The sequence below is a fragment of the Selaginella moellendorffii genome, unplaced genomic scaffold (assembly GCF_000143415.4).
Source record: "Selaginella moellendorffii unplaced genomic scaffold, v1.0 SELMOscaffold_41, whole genome shotgun sequence".
NCBI classification, from domain to species: domain Eukaryota; kingdom Viridiplantae; phylum Streptophyta; class Lycopodiopsida; order Selaginellales; family Selaginellaceae; genus Selaginella; species Selaginella moellendorffii.
Genome location: NW_003314302.1, coordinates 462,105 through 488,327, shown reverse-complemented (window position 1 = coordinate 488,327; position 26,223 = coordinate 462,105). Strand labels below are relative to the sequence as shown.

The 26,223-nt window shown below is 47.3% G+C and overlaps 8 protein-coding genes and 1 pseudogene across 11 annotated transcripts; 2 read left to right on the top strand and 7 right to left on the bottom strand.

Moving 5' to 3' along the window:
- Positions 1-415: 415 nt before the first annotated feature.
- Positions 416-2,465, bottom strand: LOC112349647 (putative pentatricopeptide repeat-containing protein At1g68930). Of its 2 annotated transcripts, XM_024684410.1 has the most exons (6): positions 2,232-2,465; positions 1,944-2,176; positions 1,719-1,879; positions 1,527-1,652; positions 1,356-1,462; positions 416-1,290 (listed from the first exon to the last, which is right to left on the bottom strand). In XM_024684410.1, exon 6 carries the CDS (start codon positions 1,144-1,146, stop codon positions 448-450), a length of 699 nt encoding a protein of 232 aa, XP_024540178.1. In that variant the 5' UTR covers positions 1,147-1,290; positions 1,356-1,462; positions 1,527-1,652; positions 1,719-1,879; positions 1,944-2,176; positions 2,232-2,465; the 3' UTR covers positions 416-447. The 2 variants fall into 2 exon arrangements, 1 of the variants encoding a protein (XP_024540178.1); XR_002993458.1 differs by having other exon boundaries at positions 1,076-1,290; positions 1,531-1,879.
- Positions 2,466-6,222: 3,757 nt separating this feature from the next.
- On the bottom strand, positions 6,223-8,045 carry LOC9634797 (probable envelope ADP,ATP carrier protein, chloroplastic). Its single transcript, XM_002979415.2, has 10 exons — positions 7,648-8,045; positions 7,524-7,580; positions 7,404-7,466; positions 7,285-7,341; positions 7,136-7,219; positions 6,974-7,042; positions 6,810-6,922; positions 6,585-6,754; positions 6,448-6,526; positions 6,223-6,393 (listed from the first exon to the last, which is right to left on the bottom strand). The coding sequence occupies exons 1-10, from the start codon at positions 8,017-8,019 to the stop codon at positions 6,291-6,293; spliced, it is 1,167 nt and encodes a 388-aa protein (XP_002979461.2). The 5' UTR covers positions 8,020-8,045; the 3' UTR covers positions 6,223-6,290.
- Positions 8,046-8,203: 158 nt separating this feature from the next.
- LOC9634470 (NAD-dependent malic enzyme 59 kDa isoform, mitochondrial) lies at positions 8,204-11,305 on the top strand. Its single transcript, XM_002979515.2, has 19 exons — positions 8,204-8,428; positions 8,509-8,605; positions 8,670-8,788; positions 8,859-9,026; positions 9,084-9,212; positions 9,270-9,330; positions 9,382-9,485; positions 9,544-9,627; positions 9,680-9,786; positions 9,854-9,953; positions 10,008-10,115; positions 10,169-10,234; positions 10,283-10,355; positions 10,412-10,498; positions 10,545-10,599; positions 10,656-10,727; positions 10,784-10,846; positions 10,905-11,019; positions 11,076-11,305. Exons 1-19 carry the CDS (start codon positions 8,255-8,257, stop codon positions 11,148-11,150), a joined length of 1,857 nt encoding a protein of 618 aa, XP_002979561.1. The 5' UTR covers positions 8,204-8,254; the 3' UTR covers positions 11,151-11,305.
- Positions 11,306-11,510: 205 nt separating this feature from the next.
- Positions 11,511-13,552, bottom strand: LOC9634469 (3-ketoacyl-CoA synthase 4). The gene has a single exon (XM_002979414.2). It carries the CDS (start codon positions 13,164-13,166, stop codon positions 11,634-11,636), a length of 1,533 nt encoding a protein of 510 aa, XP_002979460.1. The 5' UTR covers positions 13,167-13,552; the 3' UTR covers positions 11,511-11,633.
- Positions 13,553-13,688: 136 nt separating this feature from the next.
- On the bottom strand, positions 13,689-16,703 carry LOC9634468 (annotated as a pseudogene).
- Positions 16,704-16,892: 189 nt separating this feature from the next.
- LOC9634467 (SCP2 sterol-binding domain-containing protein 1) lies at positions 16,893-17,577 on the bottom strand. The gene is made up of 4 exons (XM_002979412.2): positions 17,379-17,577; positions 17,248-17,308; positions 17,077-17,176; positions 16,893-17,015 (listed from the first exon to the last, which is right to left on the bottom strand). The coding sequence occupies exons 1-4, from the start codon at positions 17,511-17,513 to the stop codon at positions 16,934-16,936; spliced, it is 378 nt and encodes a 125-aa protein (XP_002979458.1). The 5' UTR covers positions 17,514-17,577; the 3' UTR covers positions 16,893-16,933.
- Positions 17,578-17,592: 15 nt separating this feature from the next.
- LOC9634466 (probable plastidic glucose transporter 2) lies at positions 17,593-20,100 on the bottom strand. 2 transcript variants are annotated; one of them, XM_024684413.1, is made up of 14 exons: positions 19,958-20,100; positions 19,807-19,890; positions 19,644-19,740; positions 19,510-19,577; positions 19,266-19,398; positions 19,114-19,213; positions 18,949-19,061; positions 18,800-18,893; positions 18,590-18,746; positions 18,389-18,535; positions 18,261-18,334; positions 18,115-18,203; positions 17,939-18,053; positions 17,593-17,878 (listed from the first exon to the last, which is right to left on the bottom strand). In XM_024684413.1, the coding sequence occupies exons 2-14, from the start codon at positions 19,883-19,885 to the stop codon at positions 17,696-17,698; spliced, it is 1,449 nt and encodes a 482-aa protein (XP_024540181.1). In that variant the 5' UTR covers positions 19,886-19,890; positions 19,958-20,100; the 3' UTR covers positions 17,593-17,695. The 2 variants fall into 2 exon arrangements, with proteins under 2 accessions (XP_024540181.1, XP_024540180.1); XM_024684412.1 differs by having other exon boundaries at positions 19,807-19,934; positions 19,992-20,100.
- A 182-nt stretch (positions 20,101-20,282) lies between these two features.
- Positions 20,283-21,609, top strand: LOC112349678 (U5 small nuclear ribonucleoprotein 40 kDa protein-like). Its single transcript, XM_024684519.1, has 2 exons — positions 20,283-21,384; positions 21,446-21,609. Exon 1 carries the CDS (start codon positions 20,321-20,323, stop codon positions 21,359-21,361), a length of 1,041 nt encoding a protein of 346 aa, XP_024540287.1. The 5' UTR covers positions 20,283-20,320; the 3' UTR covers positions 21,362-21,384; positions 21,446-21,609.
- LOC9634796 (copper methylamine oxidase) lies at positions 21,544-25,186 on the bottom strand. 2 transcript variants are annotated; one of them, XM_024684518.1, is made up of 13 exons: positions 25,105-25,186; positions 24,381-24,743; positions 24,195-24,307; positions 23,826-24,137; positions 23,663-23,775; positions 23,283-23,610; positions 23,003-23,218; positions 22,711-22,947; positions 22,476-22,661; positions 22,281-22,421; positions 21,953-22,221; positions 21,814-21,895; positions 21,544-21,741 (listed from the first exon to the last, which is right to left on the bottom strand). In XM_024684518.1, the coding sequence occupies exons 2-13, from the start codon at positions 24,583-24,585 to the stop codon at positions 21,607-21,609; spliced, it is 2,337 nt and encodes a 778-aa protein (XP_024540286.1). In that variant the 5' UTR covers positions 24,586-24,743; positions 25,105-25,186; the 3' UTR covers positions 21,544-21,606. The 2 variants fall into 2 exon arrangements, with proteins under 2 accessions (XP_024540286.1, XP_024540285.1); XM_024684517.1 differs by having other exon boundaries at positions 21,547-21,741; positions 22,281-22,661.
- Positions 25,187-26,223: the final 1,037 nt, after the last annotated feature.

The following is a 26,223-nucleotide window of genomic DNA, read 5'->3' as shown; positions in this document are numbered from 1 at the left end:
GATGCCAAGGCCCATAGGTTATAATGCCAACAGCTCCTCCTTTTTGTAACATGTGTAATTGACGATGAGATTAAGAAGTGGGTTGAGTAGGATATTTACAACAACCAATGTCTAAAACTCCAGTGCCATATGGCAAATGATGAAAACCTTGAATGCATATGGATCTGGAGCATTCGATCTAGAGAGTTCAACATCATGTTTTAGGCTAAGAGGAAAATACTGCCATTAGAAGGTATCATCTAAAACAAAAATTTCTTTTGCAGCTGTAGATATCTTGTAAATATAAGTCAGTGTTTTAGCTTTCAATTGTTTTCTTCATCTCCGCAGGCTCAATTTTAATCCTTCCAAAATATTTCTTTTATCCTTACATCCTAGAATATATTCACATTTCCTTTTGATAAATATAAAACGGAAATTTAAATTCATAAACCTTTATATGAATGGAACTTAATCACGCAAACTGGCTGCCAACAATGTCGTGCGTGCTACTTGATCGTGCTTGAAAGGCATGGCTCGCTCCACTGCTACCGCTTCCTCAAGAGAGCTCGCCCGACCAAACAAGTCCACCATGCTCGAGTAGTGGCGAAGGCCTGGAGCTATGTCATACCTCCACATCTCCTGGAAAAACTTCCGGCCCTGCTCGATCCATCCCGCGGCACTGCACGCCGCGATAACCGAGAGGAACGTAAATCCATCCGGCCTGACGCCCTCCTCTAGCACGTTACCAAAGATCTCCACCACTTTGGCTGCATCGCCTTGGTGACTATAGCCTGCTATCAGCGTGTTCCACAAAACCACGTCCCTGGATATCACAGCAGAATCAAAGATGTGCTGAGCAACGGCTATACTTCCACACTTGCCGTAGAAATCGATGACACTGTTTGTGACGCTGCTGCTCTCCAGTCCCCTCTTGCAGATCCCAGCATGGATTTCCCTTCCGGTTTCCAGATCCACCAAAGTCCCGCAAGCCATCAGCACCGCTGCAAAGGTTGGCAGCGTTGCTTCCAGCCCTGTGCATTCAAAAGCTTTGAACAGCTCCAAAACCATCTTGCTCTCCCCCGTCTCAGCATATCCCAGTAGCAACGAGGTCCACGACACGACGTCGTGATGCTTCATCTGGTCGAACAACGCTCGAGCGTCCAGCATGCTCTTACACTTTGCGTAAGTGTCGACCAGGGCGCTGGAGAGGAAGATATCACCGAGTTGGACGGCTTTCGCTGCTTGAGAGTGGATCCGGAGAGACTTTTCCAGATTCTTGACCTTCCAATGGATGATCTCATCGCTCTCTTCCTGCGCGGCCAAACAAGCGCAAGCCATTAGTCCGGCTACAAAACTTCGAGAGTTTCTCGCACAACCTTGCGCTTCCATGCACTCGTAAAGCTCCAGAGCGACCTCGCTCTCGCCGTTTTGCACGCATCCAAGGATCAGACACGTCCACAGCACAACGTCGTGCTCAGGCATCCTGTCAAAAACAGCTCGAGCGTCAAGCAAGCTTCCAGACTTGGCATACACATCGACCAAATTACTTGCCACGAAGCAGTCCAAGTTTGCGTTGCAGCTCCCCTCCAAAGCTCGAGCGTGGATGGTGAAACATGTTTCCAAGCTCTTGAGCTTCACGGCCCTCCCGTTTGACTCCACGCCAGCTTCTTTCTCTGCCAAAGCACCACACGCCATGAGAACCGCAACAAACGTCCTCGCATTTGGCACACAACTTTCACCTTTCATGGATTCGTAGAGCTCCATAGCCACTTCGCACTGGCCGTTCTCTACGTAACCGAAAATCAAAGCAGTCCACAACACCACATCACGCTGTGTAGCCTTCTCGAAAACTTCTCGCGCTTCCTCCATGCTCCCACACTTCGCGTACAAATCGACCAAACTGGCAACCACAAACTTATCCAAGTCACAGCCTCTCTTCGCAGCTAAGGAATGAATCTCCATACCTTTCTCCAAGCACCATCTCGCGCGATGATCAAGCTCCGCCAAGCCAGCGCAAGCCATCAGCGCGGACACAAAAGTTCTAGCATCCATCGCACAGCTTCCTTGCACGAGCCTCTGGAAGAACTCGAGAGCTAGCTCGTTCTCGCCATTTTCCACGAGCCCCAGCGAGAAAGCGTTCCAGGAAACCAAGGCGTGGCACGGCATTCTCTGGAACACCGCACAGGCGTCTCCCAAGCTGTGGCATTTGGCGTACATATCAAACAGCGACGTGGAGATGTAAATGCTCGTACCTCGTCGCCGGAGATGATTCCAGTGGATCCTCTTGCCGCTCTCCAAGTCCTTCAATCTCCTACACGCCCTCAATGCGGCCAAGACGAGGGGATTGTCTTCCTGTTGCTCGCGATTTCGGCTCCACAGGAGGAATCTCGCTGACAGCTCGGGATCGAGGCAAGATCTCGATGCCGCGAAGAAAGTACTAACAGATTTCCTGGCGCCGCGACGATCGATCATTTACTCATGACGCCCCTAAAACCCTAAACTTCCTCTTATTGTTATGGCTAAAGAGATTTAATTCGCATAATCTTAGGTTTGCTTTAGAAGGGTAAGTGTGGCTTAACCACACGATACTAATCAACATGCGTAGGCGCATCTCAAGGCCAGCTCTTCTCCATTTGCAACTGCGGTGTTTCGGTTATGGTGTCTGGAATCAAGGGTCTCTTTATGAATGGGAAAGTGCTTGGGGATGAGGCAGTTCCCGGGTAGGGTGAGCACGTTCCTGCCCAAAACGGGCGAGCCGGGCGTTAGCCCAGCGAGTGCATTCTGGAGGGAACGAGCGAGGCCGTGCCTGGGAACGGCCTTAACGGGCTGTGGCGAGACCGTTAATGGACACGTGTAATAACGTTATTGGAGGATGAGAGAGTTCTCTAGAACCTCACGGCTGGCAGTTGGGTTCTGGAGAACCTAGCAGTTGTCAGCCACATTCTCTAGAACCTGATACGTTCTCCAGAATGTGGCTGACAACAGTAAAATTTTCGTAGAGAACCTGACTCGATCCAATGGCTGCCAACGGCTGGATCAAGTTAACAGGCGAGCCACAGCCCGTTAAAGTGGCTTCCCATTGACCATGCTGACAGGCTCCAACAGTGGAACCCGGTGATCTCGCAACACTGCAAAATTGCGATTATCATGCTGATAGAAAAGGATCTGCAGCCCCCAATGTTATTCTAGCTATCCGAGCCCGTTCAAGGACTTATGCCGGAGGTTGCAGTGGTGGGAGAGCTGGTGGAGGAGGAGGCGCACGCCTTTTTCCATGAAGAGCTTGCAGCTGACATTCCAGAGGACTTGTGGGAGGGACATCTATGGGTACGTTGGTGGGAGGATCTCTCTGCTCGCGACAGTTGCTGAGAAATTATCTTATGTTATTAACATGACATGGTTAATATGAAATCAACGTGGCTCAACTGGAAGTTCTTACACGAGCGTAGGGTGTTTTGCGACGTTGAAAAGGCTTTTGAGTCAGGGCCAGAGCTAGCGATCTTGTCTCCAAAGTTGAATTCGAGGACAGCAGATGATCAGCAAAAGAGGCACTTTACAGTCTTATCAAGTATAACTTTCTGCACGCCAGGGACCTTTATTCGCCGCTGACATTAGGTTACGGTTTATCTCCTAGTCTGGTAAGATGAGGTTTCCTTGTCAGTCCATGGCCTCTGGACAGCGCCACTCAGCACATCGCCCCCCCTCGCACCATGGCCAAATGGAGAACGTTAAAAGAGCGGTTCGCCGATGTGGATTCTCAAGTTACGCAAGTGTGACAGACACTGGGATTTTGATAAGACGACCACCAGAAGTGCCACCTTAGACAAAACCGAATGTCACATATTGCTTGCCATACACAGCACCACAGTTATTAGCCTTCTTGAAAGATAGTTGCTTCTGCCATGCTCCCAAACCTCATATAAAAATCAACCAGACTTATCCGAGTCACAGCCTCTCTTCGCAGCCAACGAATGAGCGTTCCAGGAAACCAAGCCGTGGCATGGCATTCTCTGGAACACCGCATAAGCGTCTCCCAAACTGTGGCATTTGGCGTACATATCGCGACCTCGTCCTTGAATTATTATTAATAACGTGTATAACAAAAAAGGTTTCATTTGAAACTTCACTTTTACCTTTTCACCAGGGTGAAAATTTTGATATTTTCTACCCCCTGTGTTTCGTTTTGCAAGGGTAAACCCATTTTTTCAGGGTAAAATGGCGCAAAGGGCCTGAAGAATACTTTATTTATGTGGCTTGCGCATCCTGGTCAACAAATTCAGGACCAGTCAACGAGGAAAGCTTTTTGCTATTTACAAGCAAGCCATTCATTGTCGCACAGGTCTAAGCTTACAGCAGTGAGTGATTCCCATGCTTTGTCTTGAATCTCTTGTAGAAGAGGAAACCTTTTAATTATTTTGCCTCCATCACTTTATAGCTTAAAATCTAAAAACTTAAAATAATTTAAGAATCTCTATATATAATTTCTATGCTTCTATAAATAAAGTTCTTAATCAAATAATTTGCTACTAATGTTTAGTTTGCGTAATAACAGTGATCAAATACAAATAAATGGCTTGCAAGGACGCTTTGAGGAAGGTGGTGGAGGGGAGGATGGATCACTTGCATTCTGGGCTCGAGTATGGAGGGAGAAGATCAAGTAGAATCCTTCCAGGGTGAAAAAGATTGGAGGTATGGTGTGACCATCCGTGGAGACTCCATGCTCTGCATCAACGATCATGCTGGAGCACGTCTCGCTCCATTCGGACGTCCTCTGGACGGCTCGATTGGCTCAACAGTTCGAGTTCCAGGCAGACCCAATCCAGCCCATGGATCTCGCTGAAGTTCTCAAGCTGTCCAGCGAAATGGCTGCACCAAGCAGAATCGCTATAGACCCGAAGGGCTCGCTGAACTGGAGCGGCGAACATTCATCTTGACTCTCAGTTATCAAATTGTTCCTGGAAGCGTCACGTCTCATCACAATTTGTGAATGAATGTACAAGCAAAAGCTTGGTCGGTATTTTTCCAGTAATTTCCTTGTCCTTTGGAAAATTTGGATTTACTCTTTCTTTTAATCTCACAGTTTCTGAATGCCTTTTTAAACTCGTATTGGTATCACGGAAAAAATAAATGTTTTACTTATTGGAATAAGAAACTTCGATGTAATGTATAAATTTTCTTTGATTAAATATAAATAAATAAATTTTAAAAGAAGCCATTATGTTTTTTAAAAGGATATTTGTATAGAAAATTATTTGCAATGGTATCTGGAATCAAGGGTCTCTTTAAAAGGGCAGGGCTTCCTTCAATCATCATTGACAATGTGCAACAGGGGAACCCTTGTACGGCCATTTCATATTTATAGGACTTATAGTATATTTTATAGCAAATCAAAGAATCTTGTTTACCCGTTCAGATCCTCAAATTCATTTTTCACCTTTAAAAGGCACAGTTACACCACTATCTTCCTTTTAATTGTTTGATTTCAACAAATTCCCCTCAAGCATTACTACTCATACTTTAGTTACCACCTCTCTTTCCACTTTAAGTTACATCTTGGACTGTCTGAGCTAGCCTTAGCGCAGCAAGAACAATCAGGCAGGCAACCATCCTCGAGTGAAAATGATTGCCATCCTATGCTTTCTGATGCCGAAAATGATGCTAATTACGTTCTACGTTGAGAGTCAACGTAAAGCATGGAGCGCGGTGCGTGACTTAAAACATGGCATCCTCTCAGGTAACATGTTACGCAGCACTTCGCAAGGACGTGAGGTTTTCTCGAGCATATGGTGAAATTGAAAGGGAAAGGGGAGCCAGCCAGTGAGAAAATATATAATTGTACACTTTAGATCGACCATAATGTGATAATGAGCTTTGCTGAGCAGTCTTCAATAACACAACAACAGCAATACAAAACTAAGCACCAAACTCGAAGCTTTTATTTATTCATGAAGCTTACTCCTCAGACGTCCATCCAGTTCATAAAGTTTTAGCAGTCAAAACGAATTGAAACATACGCGAATACAGCAGGCAGAGGGCACAGCAGCTCAGAGCTCAGAGTAACAACAGCGTTCACTGAAACTGGGCAAAGAGGCTTGGTGTACTTGAGGAGGCCATGAACTCCATCGCAGTCGAACTTGTAGCCATATGCCCCCAAAAAAGTGTTAAAAGTTAAATCTTCACTAACAAATTTGAATTAGATGACTTATGCTGAATCCTGGAAAATCTTGAAAACAATGCCCACGCAACTATGAGAACTAAAATAAACACTTGTAATGAATGAATGCTCGTACAAAAATGGATGGACTGAGACTCTTTTAGTCTATGTTCTTGTCACATTTCTCTTGGACAAGCTTTTGGTATTCGCTTTCCCCAGCTTGGATCAAGTTCTTCGCGGCATCAAATGTTGTCAAGCGGATGCTGCGCGCAAAGAAAAGGGAGAACATTTATCATAAAATCGCAGCTTTGGTTTACCTGCTGTTTGGAAGGTTCTTCAGTGCATTGGGAACAAAGCCGCGATACAGACCAAGCACCCCATCTCGCTCAATGATTCCTAGGAAAGAAAAGAAGATAGAACTCTTGTCGAAACAAAGAGATGGAAACTAATTCACCTGGAAACGCTTCCAGAACGCTGCCAAACGGCGTTCCTTTCATCTGCATTTGCCTGCGAACTGTGTCGAGGGGGTAGCACAACAAAGTCGCAACAGTTGCCGACGCGATCGCCGTCAGAAATGACGACTGTGGCTTCTTACGGAAGTCCTCCGGAAATGTTTTCTTCATCCTACAAGAAAAATGGTAGAATTTGATAGAAGAAAAAAGAAAAGTTTGATCCTTACAAGTCGAAGACGCAAAAATTCACTGCTATGTAAGGCGCAATACTCATGAGCGACGGGCCAAGTCCCTTGTAAAACGATCCCAGACCCTCTTCACGGAGCATTTCCAGAGCGACCTGAAAGAAAGCTTTAATCAGCATATGAAAACTTCATAATAAAGAGAAAACCTGGGTCATGGACTTCGCCACTGGATCAACTGCTAGTCTCAGCCTCAAAACGTCCAAAGGATATGTAACCTGTATAAACAGCGATAAGGGGGAAGAAGAAGAATAAGAAAATAGAAATCAAAGGAAGACCACAGAGACCTTCCATCAAAATGCAGCACCAACCAGAGTGGAAGTCATGCCTGCACATCCTCCCGCAGCTAGTCGTCCTAGAACAGAGAGCTCATCGTCGGTGCCTTTAAACAATTTCTACAATGAGAAAATGTAAGATCGCTCTTTCTGTCCGCAAAAACCTCTGCTCTTTGAAAGCTTACCTTGTAAGTTTCATATGCAAAAAGCTGCATTGCGCTGTATGGTATCACGCGTATCACCTGTGACAAACAAAAACATGCAAGCCTCGCATGAAAAAGAATTTATTTAAGAGTTATTGCACCTGAGGAAGATTTCCTTTCCAATAGCCTTTCAAGCCTTCGTCCTGACCGATCTTCACAATGGCCTGCAAAAACATCACAAAGTTGAGAGAACATTACAAGAGGAAAAAAAAACGCTCTACCTCTATGAACCCAGTGGCCTTCTTTGCACCTTCTTCGCCTATCTTTAAACCCTGTACCTGTTCAACAAAACAAAGAAATAGACATTAGAACGCTATTCTCTTTGACTGACTGTCAAGTACTTACTTGCATAAGAAGCTTGACTCGATCCAGTGGAGCTGTGACTGACTTTGCTGTAGCTCCAGCCAACGCTCCAGCGAAAAAGAGGGCCAAATCTCTGGGAACGAAGTGCATGAACGCCACGGGATGCGTGAGAAGCTGCGCAAACCGGGGATTCCCCTCCACAGCGGCCACATTTGCCACATTCTTCGCGAAACTCATTGCCCCAAAGAAAATCCTCGACCGGCGCTGTGATTCCTCTTCTTCTTCGGATTTGTGGCGAGAATCCAGCGCCTCACTCACCGGTTTCTTCTCCTTGAGCGAGATGTTGTTGAGCATCCATCGTGGGCGCCGCTCCCACGCCTTGACGAGCACTGTGGCGCCATTGTCCTGTGCCATAGCCCAAATATTTTCCCTCCACCATAAACCCTAGCTCCCCATCTCCACGTGGACGATGATGTGGCAATCAAAACCCTAAACTTGACAGTGACGTGGCAAAACAGCCTAAAACATACCGGTTAAAAAAAGTAAAAAAATGGATCATCTTAAGGCAGCTGACACGTGGCATTTGGTGAGAGAATTTTTGTTTGAATAGCTCCTCCAACAGCAGAGGAGCTCTAGGGTATCGCCGGCAATGGCGATATTTTGCGCTCGGCGGAGGCGCTTGGTCGATCTAGTCGCGAGCGCTTGGAGCTGGGGATCTCACCGCGGCATTGCGAATGGGCATCACCTCTTCCGGAGCAGCGGCAGGCCGACGATCGTTCACAAGCGCGGGGCTGACATTCTTCACGATCCGTGGTATAACAAGGTAATGTGTGACGATCTGATTTCTCTCGGAGTCTGGCGCGAATCGAGGATTTCTCACGCCGGCCGCCATTGCGTGTACAGGGGACTGCTTTGCCGCCAACTGAAAGGGACAGGCTGGGACTCCGCGGACTTCTTCCACCGCGTGTGATGACCCCTCAACAGCAGATTGACCGTTTTAGTGAGTGATCTTTCGACAAACTAGGCTAGCTTGGAAATGTTCTTACGCGGTCCTATCTTACCAGTGAGCGATTTTAAGTCTTTGGAAAGAACCACCAGAGATGGTCCCAGAGATATGTCCGCATTGGCGAAGTGGAGAATTCTTAACAGGCTTCATGACCGCAACGAAACTCTGTATTACAAAGTAAGCACTCTATCGTCAACATTAAGACCAGGAGCTCATTTTTTTGGATTTCTCTTTTCTTTTTCTTAAGATTCTCATTGACAACATCAAGAACTTTGCTCCCATTATTTACACTCCTACAGTTGGTCTCGTGTGCCAGAACTACAGTGGTCTTTTCAGACGTCCGCGAGGCATGTATTTTAGCTCCGCAGATCGGGGTGAGATGGTTTCAATGATCTATAACTGGCCCGCGGAACACGTAAGTGACAAAAATTCTCGAAGGACGTGACTGACGCATGGGATTTTTGTTTCAAAGGTGGACATAATTGTGGTGACCGATGGAAGTCGGATTTTGGGGCTCGGTGACCTTGGCGTTCAAGGCATAGGGATTCCAATTGGAAAACTTGACTTGTATGTTGCTGCCGCTGGATTCAACCCGCAACGAGTAAGTCAATGTAGCTCTTTTAAAGTTTTTGTCCTCACACTGTGTAATGTGCTATAGGTTCTTCCTGTAATGATCGATGTCGGGACAAACAATAAAAAATTGTTAGATGATCCTTTGTGTAAGTTAGTTATTCGGTGATCGTGCTTACTTGAGTCATACTTTGTCACAGATCTGGGGTTGCAACAGCCTAGGCTCGAAGGAGAAGATTACTTAGCTGTAATCGACGAGTTCATGGAAGGTGTTTTCACACGCTGGCCACATGTAATCGTGCAGGTAATCATATTTTTGTATTTCTATCCTTTTATGGCGATCATGCTGCATGTGGTGGCAGTTTGAAGATTTCCAGTCCAAATGGGCCTTCAAGCTTCTACAGCGGTATCGAAATCATTACCGGATGTTTAACGATGATGTCCAGGTACGTTGAAGAACCTAGAAATTTTTTCTCCTAAACTTGATGTTTCACCCAGGGTACCGCTGGTGTTGCTCTCGCTGGACTCTTTGGAGCTGTGAGAGCTCAAGGAAAGCCACTGTCTGAACTTGCTAATGCAAAAATAGTCGTCGTTGGAGCTGGGAGGTTAAAATCTGTGCTATGTATATATTTATATCATATTCTAAAACGTTTTCTTTTCTTGTGACTGCAGTGCCGGACTAGGCGTTCTTCACATGACAAGGAAGGCAATTGGACAAATCCTTGGGGATAAGTCCAAGGCTACCCGAAACTTGTACATTTTAGACAAACTGGTCGGTGCGGTTTTAAAAGTTTGAGCTGGTTTTACGTACTCTGTGATGGGGCAGGGTTTGGTAACGAAAGAACGCGCTGATGCTGACGTTGATCCAGATGCAAAACCATTTGCTCGAAATACAAATGAAGGCTTGAGAGAAGGTGCAAGTCTTTTGGAAGTGGTACGTTGGGGCTCAGGAACATCGCTCTTTGTATGCTTACACATCTTATACAGGTAAAACAGGTTAAGCCAGATATGCTTGTTGGCTTGTCTGGAGTTGGAGGTATTTTCACCCCGGAGGTAAATCGCCATTCAAAAGACTTCTAAGTAAATGTGTTTCTTCCACAGGTTTTGCGAGAAATGAAAAATGCAGATTACAAAAGACCTGCAATTTTTCCAATGTCCAATCCTACAATGAACGGTAAGTTGTTATTACTCCGGCGACACGCATGCTAAGTAAGCTTTCCATTTTTTCAGCTGAATGCACAGCAGAAGAAGCATTTAAGAATGTGGGAGATCACATTATCTTTGCAAGTGGAAGTCCTTTTGATGACGTGGAACTTGGTAATCTTGTGTTTTACTGAATTTCTCAATAACCATCTCCGTGCAGAGAATGGGAAAATCGGTCATGTAAATCAAGGCAACAATATGTACCTTTTCCCAGGGTGTGTAAATTCTTCATGTGGTTTTCAACGCGTTTAAAACCGCTGTTTTCTATTAGAATTGGACTCGGCACGCTCCTCTGTGGAGCAAGAACAGTTACAGATCGAATGTTAAGCTCCGCCGCAGCAAGGTGAGTTCCATCGGTAATCAAACATTTGTCGATGTTGACGTTGTTCTGTGCATCAGGTTAGCGTCTTACATGGGTGAGGAGGACGTGAACAACGGAAAGATCTATCCACCAATTTCAAGGTTAACTGCTTTTGTATTCTTCTCCAGGTGTGCTCATTTTACTTGCTTGTATCGATAGCATTCGCGACATATCCAAGGAAGTCGCGGTCGCTGTGCTTCGTGCTGCAGTTGAAGAAGACATTGTCGAAGGTTACAGAGATCTGTCCGCGAGAGAGCTTCAGCACATGTCTGAGGTAAGTGCATTCTCTTTTGAGTGCCAACTGAACCGTCTAGCTTTCGTATCAACCAGGATCAAATCCGCGAGTACGTTGACCAATACATGTGGTCACCTCAGTATAGTCCACTCATCTATGAGGAGCGGTGAACAAGTTTTCACGTTTCCGGCCTGTCTTACATCTCGAATGGATGAAGATGATGAGTAAGGATGGGCAAAAAGTCTGAACACCAGTACACAATAATCTACCGATGTCTGTTCCAACAGTTTCTTTCGCTTTGAAATTTGTTCCAGAGTTTCAAGCGTGTTAGTCTCCCCGAGAATCTGGGCCTACAAGCAGCAGACTTTTGGGACCCCTCCAAGTAGCAATTTGGAGGTACTCTACAATATTTCTGACTTTTATCACTTCAGAGAATTGGAATTCAAGGCAAGCAGATAGAACGTATCTATCAATTGCACAGCTGGATTCGTACTGAGATGAGATGCCTGGACGCAGTCAAGAACGACAGATCAAACGAATGGTTGGTTTCATTCAAAAATCGCTCGTAAAAAGCTGGTGGTGGTACAAGAGCAGAGTAAGAAGAGATCAAAGTTTATGTATACTTATACGTGAGTGTCTGTTGTTCCAGGGACTCAAATTTCGACAGCGTCTGGAATGCGTACCGGGTATTTGTCAATGCAGTCCTCCCACGGCCCGTGGCTCGGCGGCTTGATGCTCCGCAACGCCCTCCACACGGCGCTGTTACACTTGAACCCACTCCCAAACGCAATCTGCCACACCCGGTCGCCCCGCTTCACCCGGCCTTTCGCCTCGAGGTACGCAAGCTCGTACCATATCGACGACGACGACGTGTTTCCGAATCTGTGCAGCGTCATCCTCGACGCCTCCACATGACGCTCCGTCAGCTGCAGGTTCTTCTCCAGCTCGTCGATCACGGCCCGGCCGCCGGCGTGGATGCAAAAGTGCTCGAACGCCAGCTTGAAGTCGGGTATGTAAGTCTTGAACCGGTTCTTACGCTTGGTGAGCTTCCGCAGGACGAGCACCACGAAGAAGATGATCTGCTCGGACAGCGGCAGTACCAGCGGGCCCAGCGTCGTGATGTTGGTCTTGAGAGCGTCCCCGGCGATGGCCATGAGCTCCTTGGACAGCGAGACTCCCATCTTTCCATCGCCATCTTGCTCCTGGTAAACACATCCATAGCACTTATCGTCGGCTCCCTTGTGCGTTCTTACAGTGTGGACGAGCTCGTACTTCGCTCGGTGCCTCTTGGCGCGGCGATTCGTGAGCAGCAGCGCGGCGCCACCCATCCGGAAGAGGCAGTTCGGGATGAGCATGCTGCGCTGGTTGCCGGAGTACCAGTTCTGGGTGACGTTCTCGGTGCTCACCACCAGCGCGTACGTTCTCCGCTCCACCTGGAGGATGTCCCTGGCCAGATCCACAGCGATGACGCCGGCGCTACAGCCCATCCCGCCGAGGTTGTAGCTCTTGACGTTCCCTCGCATCTTGTAGCGATTGATGATCATGGCTGACAGGGAAGGCGTGGGATTGAAGAGGCTGCAATTGACGACGAGCACGCCGATGTCCTTGGGCCGGATCCCGGTGCGCTGGAGGAGCTCGTCCACGGCTCCAAACATCACCTCCTCGGCCTCGAGGCGGGCAGTGGCCATACACGCGCGCGAGGGGAGCTCGTGCAGCGCCGCCGGGAGGTACGTCTCCTCGCCCAGCCCGGCGCGCGAGAGGATCTTGCGCTGGAAGTCGAGGCTGCGATCGTCGAAGTGGCCCGAGAGGCGCGAGTGCTCCATGAAGCGCTGGAACTTGACCTCGAGGTGGGGGGGCGGGAGGTAGCAGGAGAAGTCGAGGAGGAAGACGGGGCGGGGGCGGGAGATGGCGTAGGCGGTGGCGGCGAAGACGAGCAATGCGGAGCAGAGGAGGACGCTGAGGAGATTGAGCTGGAGGTGGCGGCAGAGGTGGAGGATCTGGTCGGGGCCGAGGCGAGTGGCCTCGAGGAGGACGGCGAGGAGGAGCGGGACGAGGAGGAGAGTGAGGAGGTGAGTGATGAGGTAGTGGTAGCCCAGCTTCACGTACTTGAGATTGACGCCCTGGAGGAAATCGGGGAGGCGGCGAGCGCTGCTACTAGTGCTTTGGATCTGGAGCTCCACAGCCATGGTATGGTGCTCGTCCCTCCCCCTTCTCTCCCCCTCTTTTCTTCCTTTTTCTCTCTCTTCGCTCTCTCCCTCTCTCTCTCTCTCTCTCTTCGCGAGCGAATAAGAGCCCTAGGGGAGCATATTCGCGGAAATATAGTGGTGCTGGCGTGGCACGTGACGTGGCAAAAGTGAAAGTCGAGAACTTGTCCTTTGGTTTTCTTCTGTGATTTATTCTTGAGCTCTGGAGCACTATCTAAAGTTCCAAACTGTTTCTTTTGGTTTTTAGATCTAGCATTGCTCTTCTCCTCGAGGTCCTGATGCTTCTTAGTTGGGCATCACAAGCTTTTGCGAAAGTTGGGCACCACAAGATTTAAAACATGCGAAAGTTCTCTTTTTTCTTTTCTTCTTTCATTTCTTGCGCTCTGGAGCGCTATCTAAAATTCCAGCCATTCATTTTTTTTTTCTACGAGATAATCTTTGGATGAAAGTTATCCTTTATTTTTCTTTGATTTCTTCTTTGATTTCTTGACCTCTGGAGCACTATCTAAAGTTCCAACCATTTTTATTAGAGCTCGTGCTAGGAGATGAGCTTGCACAGGCGTGGTCTCGAGCAAAACTGGCGACCATTTAATCTGACAGCCGACACGATGCTAGCGGTGAGTGTCGCCCACACGACAGCGTTGAAGAGCTGGCCTGGATCTTTCTCCACTGCAGATCGGATCGACACTATCTGAGGCGGCGGCAAACAAGTGGAAGCACGTTTACCTCTTCTCAGGGATAAAGCCGAGCACACGAAAAGCAGTAGTATCAAACTTGTGGCAAGCGGCATGCACTGCAAGCGCAAAAGCGACGCGAAACTCTCAGAACAAGACGAACAAGTAAAACAGTGGTCCTTAACTGTGATCGCTTCGTGCAGCCCAAAGGGGAAAGGAGACGGCTTTCCACGCGTAACAACATAGTGTCCAGCGACAAGGTCCATAGCGTCCTGGAAAAAAGGAAGCAACAAGGAAGCTGGAAAAAAATTGAGGCTTTGTACCTGTCGAGCGCCGTCCTTGAAATTGTTGAGGTAGTAGCGGGTCAGAGCGCTGATTCCGTCTTGTATAAAGCCCGAAATTGTCCGCCTTCCGTGCCTACAAAAGCCAGCGTCCAAAAGTTAGCGATCTAGCACACGAGAAAGTAAAAGAAAACAATCTTTCACAGTGGCGATTCACCGGACAAAGTCTCCTTTTAGAGCTGGTGTTCCCGTGTACTGAATGCTGATTTCATCACCGTGATCGGCCCATACTGTTTCACGTGAAAGGGATTAGACAAGGAGGAAACAAAGAAAGGAAAGATTATTACAATGGTTGAAGTGCTTCTCAAGACAAGGATGATGCTCGATTTTTTCTTGCAGCTTGAAAAACCCGATCTTTTGCAGCTGCGCTTCCAACGCTCTTCTTGCTATCAAGCTCTGAAACGATAGAAGACCACATTTTCTACTTGAGCTTGATCGGAACATTAAGAACTTGCCTGTGTTACGTTCACACGATCCAAACAGTCGATACAATTTGTCCTCACAACTCCATTCTGGGCTTGCACAACTTTACGTTCACTATTAACGAGATAAAACCTGGACAAAAACATTCTTATATTTGAAATGGTATGAGCAATAATTGTTTTTTCACCCTTGCTGCATCAGTTGTTCTGCGATTTGATCATGAAGAGTAGACAGTTTATCGAAGTGGATTTGACCGCAGACACGATGGAAGTCAAACGGTACATATCTGAAAGTTTCAGCTGAATCATCTGAACATATATCCTGCGGAAATATACATACTTCAATTTCTCGTTTTCCAGTTTGATCATTGCATTTTTGTATGCCACGCTCAGTACTCCTTCCAATCCTTGCTACAATGGACGAAGATGAAATCAGGGAGTTGCTTCGTGCGAAGGATCGACTAGTTACCTGATTAATAAGATCAACAGCCAAAACAGATCCGTACTTCTCACAAAGATCTTGAAAGTGTCGCTCGACCACCTTAGGCTGAGGCACCAAAGCGAATAAGTTTATCAAAGTTTTAGCTGTACCGTTTGGGATGGATAGACAGTGCTAAGTACAGGTTTGTAAGTAAGATCCACGATTTGTTCCCAGAGTACAGGGATTGAGCCCCTGACCTGCAAAAAAAATCCCGAGTGAGAAAAAAAAAACACGTGAACAATAAAATATCGTATACCAGTACGTAGGAGGCTTGATAGCCATCTAGTTCTAGCATTTGCTCGGTTTCAACAAAATTTGCAACATTCCCTTGAAGGTCGGCGCCTCGTCTCCACATCCGAGTGCCTGACGCTCATTTATCAGTAAAAGGACAAAAGTAATGAATAACTCACCAATGCGATCTACAGCTCGCCTTGAAACCAGAGAAAGAGTAATAAATCTATCGTTCACCAGGATCCGTTTAGACTGAAAGCGTGGTTTATCGTCAAGGAACAATGTCATGCAATATGTACTTGTCTCAGTCTCAAAGGATATTCCCTTGTATCAATGGTAAACTGTAGGATTCTAACTGCATTAAGACAAACTGTGAGTAAGCATCGCGGGGAAATAGAGGAAATTGCTCTTACATTGGCCTCCGTCAGAAACTTCAGCATTTCGCGGTTCCACAGAAATTTTGGATCAGCCTACAGAGTAGAAAAATGTCAGTATAAATTTCCATAAATACATAGATAAGCACCTGCTGCCAGAGCGACTGGCTTCTTTGCACTTTTGATGGATCATGAGATATCTGAATACTGCGTAGCGTTGTGTACTACGTTATGTTCTCTACGTCAAAGAAAAATAGCTTACTTCCGTGTTAGATCGACTTCATAAGAGAAGTAGAGGCCCGGCGTGGTCTCGGCAATTTTTAGAAGACGCAAATACTGATACTCATCCTTCTTCTGCTAGCAAATCGAGAAACCTTTTAACAGGGCTCACTACTCCTGAATATTATAAGTTTCCTATGGTCTTCAAAACAAGGAGGTAAAACTTACTTCCTGGAAACTGAGATCGTCACGGACGGCACAGTGTAGGAATCGTAAGGACGATGCTCTAAAAACTGGATGGCCTCGATATTGTCCAACGCACTCTCTTCCAGTTATAACAAGAATATAGAGCCCTGCAATCGTTGTCATGGCACGCACGAGAAGAAGAAAAAAAATTTAAACCTGCCAAAAGTTTGATAGCTCCAGCAACACCATAGACTATCATAGTTTGCACAGATGTCTGATTTGTCGAAAGAGGTATCTCATCTGAAAATTAAAATTAAAAAAGACGTCAGCTTGAACAAGGAAAGTTCCAAAGTCCCTTACTAATCAGAGACGGCGTTCCCGTCAACCGGTTTATCGACAGCAATGGACGTCCATCGAGTGGCTGGAAGACGAAGTGCTCGGGGAGCTCCCACAGTCGCAATTGCCCGCACAACCCAGGCAGTGGGATACATTTCTCGACTTCATCGAACTTCTCCATGGTCACTCGAGAAAACCGCACACGACGAGGAAAAAACGCAAGAGAAACAACCTCACCCTGCAAAGAACCCTAGAACCCTACCGTTGCGTCCAGAAAATATTTCATTCCACCAGCTAGCCCAGACCGTACAGGTTTACACAATCCGTGTAAGAACTCCATCTGTATAAACGAAAAGTGTTAGCGAAGTAGAGATTGATAAAAGGGAGAAAAACTTACTTCAAAGTTCCGTGTAGAAGGCCTCACAAACTCAGTTCTTCGCGAAAGCGAGAGTAAAGGCGCTGTTTTATTGAACAAGTTCTAAAGTTCATAGCTTCGAAGGTTTAGGAAATATCTCTGGAGTAAACTTTTGAGCTGCGCTCATACTTCCCTTGATCTTCATTTTACCTCTGCGGGATGAAATAGAAACAAAAGTTCGAACACGAAAGAAAAACTAAGAGGACAACTTACCTGATAAATGCCATTTGAGGATTCATTTTTCCCATAGCCACAGCCATAAAATCCCCATCCACAAACGAAAACGTAGCGTCCGGTTTCTCCTTACACGGACCTGTGATAAAATCCATGTAGCTATTCTTGAAAAAAAAATAAAAAAGAGAGCTAGGCTAAATCCATACATACCTTTGCTAACCTTCGCATTTTTCAAATCCACAACGTAGCTCTCCTCGTCGATCCCGATTTTCTACGCTCGAATCAAGAAATCGAGAGCGACGATCGTCAATGGAGCACTAAAATCGCAATCGATCACTCACCTTGGGCGACACATTGATCTGATAGACCAATCCAATCTTCTTCTTGAGCTCCTCGCCGGCTCCCGTCTCCAAATGCTTCGCCATTTGATCCATGAGCTCGGCCGACCGGAGCTTCGATCCATCCGACACCGCCATGGAAGAAATCTCTCGCCTCGCTCGCTCTCTCGCGCGCGCTATCAATCGCCGAGCGAAATAAAAAACCCTAGCCCGTGTCTTTCAAAAAACTGCCTCGTGGAGCTTCCTTGAAATAGTAGCAAGCGTTCGGTGCCATGCTTAGCATCTAAACAAGATTTGTTTATCACTAATCTAATCACGTCTTAGTGCCCGGCAACGAGCAGCATCTCGAGGTCCTCTAGCGAGCGTCCTTTCGTCTCCACGACGTTTCTCTTCACGAAAATCGCCGCGAAGAAGCAAACCAGGGAGAAGAACGTGTAGAGAACCGATGCTCCAGTAGCGTTGATCAGCGGGAGAAAGAGCAATCCCACGAGAAAATGCGCTACCTGGAATCACACACCATGACAGACGTAAGCTAAAGAAGATCACACACGCTTTGTGCTTACCCAGTGAACGCACATCGCGAAAGCCATTGCTTTGCCTCTTATGCGAATGGGAATGATCTCCGGTAGTAGCAGCGCTGGAACTGGCCCAGCTCCAGAAGCGAAGGAGAAAACATAGCTACATGGATTCGATTCACAAGTCAGTGTCACGTAAAAACCAAAGTGATGAGTGCGCTTACAAGAGAGTTCCTATCAAAGTCGTCGTAGCACGAATTGGTTTTAAGAAACCAAAAGCTGCTACTGCTGCTTGCATTGCCATCGAGACAGCCTGAGAAAGAAAAACAAAGCCTTAGTCAATACTGACACGAAAAAAGTGAGCCCAGACCATTCCAGTGAAGCTCCACATCATGAGTTTGCGGCGTCCTAGCCTGTCCATCAAACCTGCTGCTACAAAGGACCCTGAAGATGAAATATCAAAGTCAGTTTTCTGCTACTAGAAAGTGAAAACCATACCAACTAGATTGACTGCTCCAACGGAGACCGTGGCAGCCAGATCCGAAGAGACTCCAGCACTCTTCAGCACGGTCGAAGAAAAGTAGAAAATGGCGTTGATACCAGAGAACTGCTGCAAAGCAAACAATCCTCCTCCCAGCAAAACAGCTGAAGTTCAAACATGGTCGTGAACCATTGTCATGCAAACAAAAAGTCATGTACCTCTCACGTAACGCCTATCCAGCAACTCTTTCCACGGAGCAATCATCTCTAAATCATCTGATTGTTCGCTCTGGACAAGATCCGACATTGCTGCCTTAGCGTGAGCTGCTCCCCACAGCCGTTCAAGTTCGTGCTCTGCTTCATACCAGCGAGAATTCTGGAGAGGTTTAGTTGGTAGAGAATAGACAAGGAAGAATCGAGTAAACTCACCTTAAACAGCCACCTCGGGCTTTCGGCACAGAACTCCATTCCTAGTAGCAGTAAGGCAGCAGGAAGCGTAGAAATCCAGAAGCACGCTCTCCACCTGAAAGAAAGAAGCGAGCTGGTTTAACAAAACAAATTCGGCTAAAGCTTGTTACCAGTCCGGGGTGGAGCTTATGGGAAGACCAACTATAAGAGCTGCTAGGAGACCAATACATGTAGCAGTCTGAGGAAAGCTTCCAAAAGACCCTCGGACTTGAGTTGGCGAAACCTGAGCAAAACAAGCAAACGTCACTCATAGTCGGCCTGGCAAACAAGCTTACCTCCGAGACATAGAGCGCGAGAACTGGAGCACCAATGCCTAGACCGCATCCAACGAGCAGCCGACCAACAAGCATAGACGCGAGATTCCATGCCTTTGCACTGTAAAGTTCACAAAGCTATATGAAAAATTCGCGAGCTTTCTTTCACGTACCTGAGAATTGGACCGAGCACCATGGGAATAGCGCACAGTTGAAAAGCTCTCCGGCGCCCAAGACGATCCGCCACAGTGCCGCTGATTGCACATCCAGCAAAAGCGCCTATCAAGCATACACTCACAACAAAGCCTGCGAGCTCCAGGCATTCCAACTGAGACAACTTTGCACACAAGTACTCGTTCTAACATAAAAAATTCTAGCTAGCTACAATACAAAGAAGAAAGAACCACTACTACACACCTTGAGCGAGAGAGTTTTCACCAAAGCCAAGATCTCTGGAAATGTAAGGTAGAGGGATGTTCACGACCCTGGGATGAGAAGCCACGGAGAAGATAAATGAAAAGAGAGTCAAGAAAGAAGAAAGCTTTCCCTACCCAATGTGATAGCCAAACAAGGCCGAGATGATGAGCGCAACGCAGATGTGTGGCAGCGACAAATGCCATGGAACTGGCTGGTTTGCCTGCTCTTGATCTGGATCAAAACCATGCCGAAAATCTCTCAAGCGCGCGCAAATCTTGGGAAAGCAAATTCTCTGACCTGCATTCGTTGCAACGATTCCATCCATCGAAGGAAGCTCTCGCGACGGCCGCTTGTACAGCGAGAAGGATCTCACCATCTTGTCTGGATCGCCGGCGCATGGAATTCCGCTCGTGAGAAGATTAGAGCTGGGAACCGACAAAACCTATACCATGAGATCTCGATCGCGGCGCCAAATTCCTCACCGCGATGCCGCCATCGCTCCACCCGCATCGATGCCGCGCGCCCCAAGGGATTGCCGCCTCGATCACACAAGAAAACCGATGGCATTGGAGCTTAAGAAGCTCCAATCGAACGAACAAATCTCCTCCGTTGGATGCGTCTACGTGTCAGACATACGATGTGATGCCACATCCGACGGCCAGGCGTCGCCACGTGTCAACACGTATAGACTTCGCAGTGAAATGGGAAAAAGTGGAACCGTTTTTAAAGCTATTATCAAACCGGTAAAGATTTTAGGGTTTTTCGTTATTTTTTAGGGCTCTTCGCGCTAGGGATTTTGGGCAGCTCGGGGATGAAGCGCCCGGAGGAAGATGCCGCCATTGTCCCCGCCAAGCGCGCTAGAACAGAGCTAGAGGAGGTAAGCGGCAGCGACGGCAAGCAGATCCGGCACTTCAATGGCGTCCGCCGCACTTCCAGCCTCGAATCGCCGACGATGCTGCTCAGCGGCCACGCCGGGGCGATCTACACCATGAAATTCCACCCGCGCGGCGACGTGATCGCGTCGGGGAGCTTCGACAAGGATATTTTCCTGTGGCGCGTCACCGGCCCCTGCGAGAATTTCATGGTGCTCAAGGGCCACCGCAACGGCGTGCTAGACGTGCATTGGATGCTCGACGGCGGCCAGATCGTGTCCGCGAGCCCGGACAAGACGGTGAGGGCCTGGGACGCGGACACCGGGCGCCAGATCAAGAAGATGGCCGAGCACTCCTCCTTCGTCAATGCGTGCTGCCCGGTGAAGAAAGGCCCGCCTTTGCTCGTCAGCGGCTCCGACGATGGCACCGCCAAGCTCTGGGACCTCCGCCGCCGGGGCTGCATCCAGACGCTCCCGGACAAGTACCAAGTCACGGCAGTGGGCTTCTCCGAGGCGGCGGACAAGGTTTTCTCCGGAGGGATCGACAACGAAGTGAAAGTCTGGGATCTTCGCAAGAACGAGGTGGTGATGCATCTCCAGGGGCACCTTGATACGATCACAGGGATGGAGCTCAGCCCGGATGGATCGTTCTTGCTCACGAACTCGATGGACTCGACGCTGAAGATCTGGGATCTTCGTCCCTACGCTCCACAGAACCGGTGCGTGAAGACGTTCACTGGGCACGTCCACACGGTGGAGCAGAATCTGCTCAAGTGTAGCTGGTCGCCGGATGGGAACAGGGTGACGGCCGGGAGCGGGGACCGTATGGTCTACATCTGGGATACGTCCAGCCGCCGGATCTTGTACAAGCTTCCGGGACACACGGGGTCTGTGAACGAGTCCGTGTTCCACCCGACGCAGCCGATCATCGGCTCGTGTAGCAGCGACAAGCAAATCTATCTTGGCGAGATTGAGCCGTGAGAGATCTTGGCAAGGCGATCCAGGTGCGTTGTCTCATTTTGTTTTAGAAGTTCTCTGACACTTTTCTCTGTGGTTTGTTTCCAGATTTCCAGGAAGGTTGAGCTCCTAGAGCAGTCAGAAAGTTTCAGATTTCCAGAAAGGTTGAGCTCCAAGAGTAGTGAGAAATTTTCTTTTTGCCTCTGTTGTAAAACTAACCTTCGCGCAATCTTTTGATTTAAAAGCTTATAGAACACAGCTACTTTCATTCACAGCTTCGAGATTACCATACTTGTTGTAGCAGCGGGTTTCACAACAGCAGCAACATCCTCTTTGGCAGCATTGGCTTGATGCTCACTTGGGGGAACATCGATTGCTGGGCTACAATTGAAGAATCCCACAGGCTAGATGAAAAAATAAACAAGCAAAGCACATTGTCAATGGAATGTTTTAATCAAAGAAGTTGGTTTTCTTACCGCGAGCGAGAATCCAAGGTGTTCCACAGGCATCACAGGCCAGTCTTCCAGCCTTGGTACGTGGATCACGCCGAAAGTGTACCTGGAAATCCACGAGAAAACCATGAAAGATCGTATCAAACCAAAGTGAGTCACTGACCATAGCACTATATCGGCCTGTTCCAGGTTTTTATCGCGCTTCGTCCATGTAGGCAGTCCCTCTCCAACTCGAGGATTCTGGTTTGGGAAGTCTCCGCCGGGATATCGCTCGTCGGGGCTGTAGCTGGTCACCCACAGGTTGTGGTGGAGAAACTTTGCTCGTCGGAGCATCATGGCGTTCTCGCCTACGAGGGGTAGGCAATTCGAGCCTGGAACAAGCTTGTAGCCCGTCAGCTGGCCCATTCTATTGAAACTTCGGGTGTTCCGGACCTTGGAAAATGAGAATCAAACTAGCACTTAGTTCTCCAGATGAAGCAGGAAAAACTTACAATCCAATGGCGAGCGGAGAGAGGGTTGCAGTCTCGCTGAGCCTGTAACTCAGACTTTAGCACAGTCTCGGTCGGGTAAAACGAGTTATTGTGAGGATTGTCCGAGCCTGCTTTCTCCGAGAGAACGTTAACTTCCACAACCTGCAAACAATCGCGGGTGAAAAACCAACAAGCGATGGATAATGAATGAAGAACCTGGTTTGCTTGTTCTCCAGGGACGCAGTCGACAGCCATATTCATTCTGGCCACGAAAAAGTGCTGGTGAACTGGAGCATATAAACCAGGAGCTATAACAGTCCCGTATTTCCTGATTTCTCCAGCACGAAGTGCTCCCAGGCTGAGAATCCCCGTGAGCTTCACCTCAGCCTCTATTTTTCCATCCTGTACTAGCACGGAGTAACAAGCCGTCACTCCATTAACAAGTTCTTACCTGGTAGAAATGCCAGTAGAAGCCATATTCGTAGTTTGCAACTGTGCAAAGGAAGGACACAGTTAGCCTTCTCGATCGTCGAACTTCAGAGAGTCCCGAGCGCCAGTCCTGATGCTTCCAAAGAATCCCATGGTCTTCTTCGTGCATACAGATCGCATTCTCAATCTTCTCCACGCTGCCCCGGTAGTTTGTCAAAAACGCATCGAAGTACTTGATATGTCCCAAGCAATCGCAGCCCTTTTACGTAACATCAAACTTGATACGATTCTGAGAAAACAAATAATAAGTTTACCAGCTTGAGTGAGTGCGCGTTCTTTCCAAGCCCGTCTTCCCCTGCGTCAAATGCATTTTTTCTGTAGTGCGGCTCTAATGGATCTCCATACGGAACAACCATCTCCACAAAGCTCAGCCGATACGCGACGGACCTCCTTCCTCTGCTTCCATCATCATAAGCAACTGTATGAATCACAAGTCCTTCTCGCGGAGTAAATCCAATGCGAAAGTTCCACTGCACGCCAAAAGCACAATAAACAAAGACTGTCACAGTGGAATAAGATAAGTTTCACACATACCTTCTGCCACTCAACGTGGTATCCATCAACACGAAAGCTCGGACCATCTGGTTGCATGATCTTTAGCGGCTTCAAGTCACTTCTGAGCCCCCCTCGAATATGTGACGGCGTGTAGTTCCTCAGCGGATCCGGCGGAGGCAAAGGAACGAACTCGAGGTCCTCAAACTCGAGAATTCTCATGTGTTGGAGGTCCACAAGAATGTGTATGCCTTCGAGCGGTCGCGCATACCCATTCTCTATCGGACAGTCGCTCTCGGTTCTGCAAAATATCAGTGGCTTTGCAAGCCTTTTGCTTGGAGCATCCCGTTCGCCAAAGTACCCGACACACCTACAATGAATCACGTTTATTACATTGTCAAACTCTCCATAAAGATACATACCATGGGTCAACCATAACCAGATCCATGTTTTCTATACCTCTCTTTTTCACGGCTTCCACAAACGGCTTGAACGCCTTGATGGCTGCCTCGCACAGAGCATACTCTTCGGCGTCCTGAGCAAAGAAAGCCAGTGATAAAAAATTCCAAAAATGCAAACTCTTACAAAAGCCGGCTGAACATCGGTCAATGTTTCACACGAGATAACTTTCCCTTTGCGATGTCCACCTCGAGTCAAAGCATGAACTTCCGTCAGCTCCACAATCCAGATGCTCGTCTCGTTGCTGGCGACATTGTAGACTGTAAGTTTTGCTTGTCTAGGAGGAAGCTGGAAAGGAATCAGGGGCAATCCCTTCGCAGTTGTACGCAAGCCTTGAGCCGGGTGATAAGGAGGAAAAAAGTGTGCGTCAGCCAGCGCGACCACATCTTTTTCGGGTTCATTCAAAACCACCTCAACAAATCTCATAGCATCACGAATCTGCAACGAAGAAAGTTTACCACTACTACTAGCAAAGCAAACAAAGGAGCCACTCACTTCAGCAGATTTTCCAGCACCTCTCACAGTCTCGGTGGCGACTTTAATTTCAGCCGGACTGAGCGGATCCAGAGGATGGCTCTGCTGTGCCTTGAGAAGCAACACCGCAGGAGCTGCACCAACACGACACAACAATTATGAGCTCGAATTATCTAGAATGACTTTCACGAGAAGTGTTCTTGGTACCTTTGATGGTGCTCACAGGCTCGCTGACAGTCTCGACAGAAGCGTAGCTCTCTGGAGCACTCAAGGCGATGCTGGCTTCCTCGGCAGTAGCCCAGGAAGAAATCCCAGACGCGACTTCCCCCCGAAGAGATGATCCCTGCTCCAACCTGGGGGCTGCTGATTGGCAACAAGTAGATCCAGCATTCGCCGTGGATACGTTCGCCATTCGACTATAGTCACCCGGAGGAGCTCGAACTGCATACAGGAAGGCGCCGTAGCTAACCCCGTCGGGGAGGAGCAGCGATACAAATAGAGCGGTCCAAGCTTTTCCAACCACCAGGAGCGAATTTTCTACACTCCAATCACTCCCAGAGTATCTCTGCCCTGTTCCAAAGAATTCCAAGATGTTAGCACCAGCCTAAAGTGATTTCACGCATCTTCCACACGCGAGCGCTAAAGAAAAAGGAAAGAAAACTCTCGCGTCGTTGATCCTGCGACTAAGATGCCTTGCCTAATGCGTCCAACACAGTTCCTAGAGAAACCGACAGCTCGACTGACACGACATGTACCATTTCCTCACAAATCTTCCCAAACCCCGTGGAAATCCCAGAGATTATGGAGGAATCGATCGGGATCGATCGAAATGTGAGGCGTCGCCGATCGACCTAGCCAGGAAGCGCAAGAGATTCAGGAAATATGAGGATCGACACTCCAGAATCTGGTGCGCGATCATGCAGCGGATTACCTGATCGATCGATCGAAATGCCGGAACTCCGCGATCGCGCTAGCGCCTTGGGGCCTCAAGCTCCATATATCATGGATAAGCTAAAAACCCTACAGCATGAGAGATTTTACTGATATTTTGGGGGCAGACTCGTCCGTACCATCCTTTTGTTAATTCGATCCGTCCCTAAAAGTTTGGAGCTCTCTCTCTTTGATCCTGTGCTAGCTTTGGCTGAGGGTGCCATCTTTTTCATAATCCATATGGATGCTGTTCGATGCCACATGAAAGCTTCTCAACACTGAAGATCCTAAAGGATTTAAAACATATAGTTAAGTTAACAAAACATGAAATACAGTATTACAAGTAGTATTACAAAAAGAACAGTGCATTATTTACATATGTGTAGATATATTTTTCTGTTTTCAATTGCACACAATATTATAATGCACACAATCACATTTTATTTACACACTAGTAATTGCTCAGCAAATGCTAGGCAATTGGCAAAACTTTCAACCATTAACACCATTTCTATGCTTTTTTAAAACTCTAAACTTGTTCCAAAGTTGCTATTGAAAGGCTGCACTATGATTAATTCCTCTGGCTCAAATTGCAATTTGAGCTTATCTTGCAAGGTTGTAATAGCTTCACCAGAGTAATGCTATAGTATTGTTAATTCCAATCTCTAAAGTGATGTGAGGGAGCTGTACAATAGAGGCATGGCATACCTTGTTGAAGGCATAGAAATTTAACATAAAGAAATAAGATTCTTGATAGTACTTTTTGGCTGGATCAATGCAACTTATAAATTCAAGTCTATTGAAGTATTTCAGTGTAAATTATATTCATCATATAAAAGTGTTAATTATGCAATATAAAATTACCTTGAAAAGGGGTTAAATACAAAGTTGTTCAGGTGAAGAACACTTTGAGGGAGTAACATAAGGTTGGCCATGTGTGAAAATTGGTTGTAGAAGCAAAATTTCAACCACAATGATTTAGAAACAGTTAGGTAATACCCCAAACGAATTAAAATTTGTTTTTTTTCACATTTCATGGGATAAAAGTTTTTGACATTTATTGTCCTGTAATAATTTCACAATTTTAGTACCTTTTTTAGTGTTTGTGCCATTACATAAA

Coding starts and splice junctions, on each gene's coding strand:
- LOC9634470 (XM_002979515.2), top strand. CDS start 8,255: ATGGCGATATTTTGCGCTCGGCGGAGGCGCTTGGTCGATCTAGTCGCG. Junction 9,486..9,543: donor GGCCACATGTAATCGTGCAG/GTAATCATATTT, acceptor ATGTGGTGGCAG/TTTGAAGATTTCCAGTCCAA. Junction 9,628..9,679: donor TGTTTAACGATGATGTCCAG/GTACGTTGAAGA, acceptor TGTTTCACCCAG/GGTACCGCTGGTGTTGCTCT.
- LOC9634796 (XM_024684517.1), bottom strand. CDS start 24,585: ATGGCGAACGTATCCACGGCGAATGCTGGATCTACTTGTTGCCAATCA. Junction 23,611..23,662: donor CTGGTTATGGTTGACCCATG/GTATGTATCTTT, acceptor GATTCATTGTAG/GTGTGTCGGGTACTTTGGCG. Junction 22,948..23,002: donor ACGCGCACTCACTCAAGCTG/GTAAACTTATTA, acceptor GTTACGTAAAAG/GGCTGCGATTGCTTGGGACA.
- LOC112349678 (XM_024684519.1), top strand. CDS start 20,321: ATGAAGCGCCCGGAGGAAGATGCCGCCATTGTCCCCGCCAAGCGCGCT.
- LOC112349647 (XM_024684410.1), bottom strand. CDS start 1,146: ATGCTGGACGCTCGAGCGTTGTTCGACCAGATGAAGCATCACGACGTC.
- LOC9634467 (XM_002979412.2), bottom strand. CDS start 17,513: ATGGCGGTGTCGGATGGATCGAAGCTCCGGTCGGCCGAGCTCATGGAT. Junction 17,309..17,378: donor AGATCAATGTGTCGCCCAAG/GTGAGTGATCGA, acceptor ATTCGAGCGTAG/AAAATCGGGATCGACGAGGA. Junction 17,016..17,076: donor CCTCAAATGGCATTTATCAG/GTAAGTTGTCCT, acceptor TTCATCCCGCAG/AGGTAAAATGAAGATCAAGG.
- LOC9634469 (XM_002979414.2), bottom strand. CDS start 13,166: ATGGCTGTGGAGCTCCAGATCCAAAGCACTAGTAGCAGCGCTCGCCGC.
- LOC9634466 (XM_024684412.1), bottom strand. Junction 18,204..18,260: donor TGTGGAGCTTCACTGGAATG/GTCTGGGCTCAC, acceptor TTTCTTTCTCAG/GCTGTCTCGATGGCAATGCA. Junction 18,054..18,114: donor ACTTTGATAGGAACTCTCTT/GTAAGCGCACTC, acceptor GAATCCATGTAG/CTATGTTTTCTCCTTCGCTT.
- LOC9634797 (XM_002979415.2), bottom strand. CDS start 8,019: ATGGCACAGGACAATGGCGCCACAGTGCTCGTCAAGGCGTGGGAGCGG. Junction 7,467..7,523: donor AGGCCACTGGGTTCATAGAG/GTAGAGCGTTTT, acceptor ATGTTTTTGCAG/GCCATTGTGAAGATCGGTCA. Junction 6,755..6,809: donor AATTTTTGCGTCTTCGACTT/GTAAGGATCAAA, acceptor TTTTTCTTGTAG/GATGAAGAAAACATTTCCGG.